This window comes from Diospyros lotus, chromosome 13 (genome assembly GCF_014633365.1).
Source record: "Diospyros lotus cultivar Yz01 chromosome 13, ASM1463336v1, whole genome shotgun sequence".
Taxonomy (NCBI): domain Eukaryota; kingdom Viridiplantae; phylum Streptophyta; class Magnoliopsida; order Ericales; family Ebenaceae; genus Diospyros; species Diospyros lotus.
The window spans coordinates 26,120,920-26,125,221 of record NC_068350.1 but is presented as its reverse complement, the minus strand read 5'-3'; the positions used below and the strand labels follow the sequence as shown (position 1 = coordinate 26,125,221).

The following is a 4,302-nucleotide window of genomic DNA, read 5'->3' as shown; positions in this document are numbered from 1 at the left end:
TGACACGGGGAAGGTATTTTGTCTCAGCCACTGAAAGGCAAAGTTCTATCCCTTCAGGATACTTACAAACTATTTCCTTTTCAAAGCATAGAATGGTCGCATGGTGCTTGGAAAGCCAGTCCATTCCCAAAATCACATCGAATTCTTGCATATCTAAGACATATAAGGTTGTTTCTAAAAACTTTCCCCCGACCTCCACCTTAGTTGTTCTTACTACATGATTCGTGCCTATTATATCTCCTGAGGGTATTGCTACTCCTAAGCGAGTACTTACATGTTCCACATGTGCATTGCATTTACTTGCAAACTTAGGGGATATAAAAGAATGGGTGGAACCAGAATCAAACAAAGTATAAGCAGGTATTCTAGAGATGAGGATGTTACCTGCCAACACGTTGCGGTCCTGATCCTCCTCCTGTCCTGTGAGTGCATACACCCTAGCTTGCCCCTTAGGGGGATTTCCTGGCTTCTGTTGATATGGTTGTTGCTGCTGTTTCTTTACTTGACCCTTGGGACAGAATTTGGCAATATGACCCATTTCACCACAACTGTAACAGGCGCCGGTTCCCATGAGACATAGTCCAGTATGACGCTTCTGACATTTGTCACACACTGGGTTCAGTTGATAATACCTTGATGTTGGACCGCCTCCTTTATTCTTCTTCGAATAATCCTGCTTTCCTTTACCTTTATCCTCCCACTTACATTTTTCTAGTGGTCCAGACTATGATAGCTTGCTATTGCTACTGGAGCTTTCTCTAAAGTTCGCTAATTGGGCCTTAGCTAGCACCTCATGATACGTGCCTAACTCAAAAGTTACGACTTCCTGCCGTAAATCATCTCTCAACCCTTGTTCAAAGCGCCTTGCCCGCTTTTGTTCTGTATCCACTAAGGCTGGGGCAAAACGTGATAGCTCATCAAACTTCCTTTCGTATTCAATCAAGGTCAAGCTACCTTGTTTTAACATGAGGAACTCTGCTTCCTTCTGGTTACGGATGTTAGCGGGGTAATACTTCTTAAGAAAAAGTTCCTTGAACTGATCCCAGGTCCATACATGTCCCTGGGGTCGGGATCTGGCAGTAGAATCCCACCAATGCCTTGCTCCATGTTGTAACATATATATAGCGCAAGTTACCTTCCTAGGGTCTGGACAATCTATGAGATTAAAGATCCGTTCAATTGTTGCTATCCAATCTTCAGCTACTAGAGGGTCTAACCCACCCTCAAAAGCTGGAGGTTGAAGCTTCCAAAACTGCTCTACCAAGGTAGCATTGTTTCTTAGGTTTTCTTGGGGAGGTGCAACTGGTGGTGTGGCAAGTGGCGTCATGTTGCGAATGGCATCAATGAACTGCATGAACTGCCCGTTGAGGTTGTTGGTTTCGCTAGCCTCATTTTGCGGCTGCCTGCCCCTACTATTGGCACTTCTTGCACGGGTTTCCATAACCTTATGTGAAAAAGAATAATTAATTCCTAAATGTAGTGTCCTTAAAGATAAAGAGTACTACGATTCATTTTGCAAGCTCTTCTTGATGGACTTGATTCCTAATTGCTTTCATTCTAATAGGCCTTTCCTAAACAAATATTTCTGCTATAATCATGAACTCTTGAGTTTGGAGCAATATCACTAGCGAAAAACGCATACTAATTAATGAAAAATAAGAATCATATCTCTCACATACTTATTCCAACATGAGCTTCATACGTGTGCATACATATAACAGCATATGCTCGTAAATATAGCTTGAGAGAATAACTGCATAGTTAAGGGGGATATGACTTGCATGAGCATAGTATCCGTAAAGAATAAGCATAGCAATTCTTATAACTTACCCGGAGATCAGAAGCTTGAACGGGACGTGGTGGATTTTCATGTTTCCTTAAAAGCATTTCCTTAAAAATTTTACTAAAAGCACAAAAATTTTCTTTAAAAACAATTTGAGTCTACAGGAAAGTAAACTTTGCTCTGATACCACAATGTCACACCCGTAACTTACTTACATGCTTAATGATAATAATATTCATATAAAAATATTCGGAGCTTAAAACCAAAAATCATACTTTCTTTAAATCAAATAAAATTCCAAGACATGCTTTATGGCATACATATAGGAAAAGATCAGAGTTCAACCCTAAAAACATTGTTTTCAAAAGAAAACTAAACTTAAGTTCTTGAAAATCCTTTTTAGACAACCCACCACGCTCCACGTCCATGTCCTGGTCTCCTCATTCATGCTCACCTGGGGGAGGGGGAAACATAAGGGGGGTGAGATTACGCAAATCTCAGTAAGTACAAGAGAACCATCATATGTATTTAAACAAGTCATGACATAACATAACATATCGTATGGAGACACGAGAGGTTCCACCAACTTGCAGGGGTAAGAACCCTCGTGCGTAGCGCTACCGAGCTCCGGTCCCGAAACTTGCGTGAACATAACATAACATGAGGGACCACATAACATAGTTCATAGTCATGCTTAAACATCATAAATAGTTCATAATGTACTTACCTTAACTTGGTTTGATGAGATTTGAATGCTGAAGGCTTCACCTTTACAAAAAGCTCGAAGCACTCCCGTCTAGCACGAATTTATCCCAACTTAGAATGAGGAAACTCTTGGCCATGAGCCCTATTTATAGGCTTGGAAACTTGGTCACCAAGTAAGTCACAATCATTTCAAATCTTTTCTAAACTTTCAAGATATTCCAATCATTTCAAATCTTCTAAAATATTCTCTAATCATTCCATATCTTTTAAGATATTCTGCAATGATTCTTATCTGAATCAAATCTTATCCACATAAGATCTTATCAAATCTTATCCAAATCATATCAAATCTTATCCTTAAAGTCATCATGAGCCTTCATCTTATCTCTAATATCATCATGACTCTAATATCATCATGAGGCTTCATCCTTATCTCTAAAATCATTTATAAGGCTTTTCTTGAATCTCCCAAATGCCCTTAGGAAAAATATTTCAAGAATTACACTTTGGCCCAAACTTTTCAGGTAATTGCACTTAGACCCTTTTCAACTTGGTCCCTAGGCCAATTTTTAATTGCATTTTAGTCCCCGAAGAAAGGACTAATTACGCTAATACCCCTAGTTTTTAGGTAAATTACACTTTTACCCGAACCTCAATATTTACGATTTTGCCACTGGCTCAAAAACTGAACCTTTGTCTCAAGGCTTCTATAATCCCTTGAAAGGACATATTTGCTCAAGTATTAGAAGCTAAAAATCCCAAGTATTACATTATATTTCAGTCTAAAAATCTTGGGCGTTACAGCAAAAGTGCTTCGTCCCTCGCCACCATTTTTTAATCGTAGTGTTCACCGAAAAATGCTCATTTAGTCACCCTAAGTACTCCGTAACTCCTTTTCTTCCTTTCACTCTTTTTCTCTCAATTGGTAGATCTAAAACAAGTGGTGGAGCCACATATGGTCAAGGGTGGGCCATTGCCCATCCTGAATTTTTATTTTTTTAATTAGTTAAAAATTAATTATTAAAAAAATTAAGAAATAACAAGCAAAGTCACAAAACTTATTCAACACAACATTTAAAAGCCTTCAGCTCCACCTCTTTCACTTTCTTGGTCTCTTATCATTCTCTTTCACTATCGTCGATTAAGCAAAATTAGTTGCCGGACGTTAGTTGACGATAGTGTTTTCTCTTTCTTTATTATCTCTTTTTCTATTTTGGATGTTTTGAAGGGTTTTTTTTTAAAAGGATCTAAGGGCTTAAGGTTGTGGTTTTTTTTGAAGAATTTAGAGACTGAATTTTGGGACTATTTTGAAAGATTTATGGACTATTTTTTTAGGATTTTTTTGAAGTATTTAGGGATTGATTTTTTGGGGCATTTTTAAAAATTTTAGAATTGCAATTTGAAGGTGTTGTGTCAAAGAAATTGGGGCAAGAAATTAAGCAAATAAGTTGTGCAAAGCACGCGGCAGTGTGCGGCTAGTTCGAGGCACACTACTGCAAGCCCCTCAATCGTTCACATAGGCTCGCGGCGTTTAATGCCGCGAGCTCACGGCACACTGCCGCAAGCCTTCTCGACCATCCACTCGGCTAGCGGCAAATGCCGAGATCTCGCGGCACAATGTATTGTGCTGCGAGCCCGATCGGTTAAGCTCGCGGCAATTGCTGCGAGCTCGGGGCACAATGAGCATGGGCTTGCGGCATAATCCAAGTGTGCTACGAGCCCGACCGCTTGCACTCATGGCACACTGCTGCAAGCCCCCAAGCTTGCGGCAAGCTAAAGTCATATGCGCCTCACAAGCTTGCGGCCAACCTGAC

The 4,302-nt window shown here is 39.9% G+C and overlaps 1 protein-coding gene across 1 annotated transcript; it reads right to left on the bottom strand.

The window, feature by feature from the left end:
• Positions 1-258: 258 nt before the first annotated feature.
• On the bottom strand, positions 259-1,441 carry LOC127788149 (uncharacterized). The gene is made up of 3 exons (XM_052316259.1): positions 791-1,441; positions 385-595; positions 259-269 (listed from the first exon to the last, which is right to left on the bottom strand). The coding sequence occupies exons 1-3, from the start codon at positions 1,439-1,441 to the stop codon at positions 259-261; spliced, it is 873 nt and encodes a 290-aa protein (XP_052172219.1).
• Between the last annotated feature and the right edge of the window lie 2,861 nt (positions 1,442-4,302).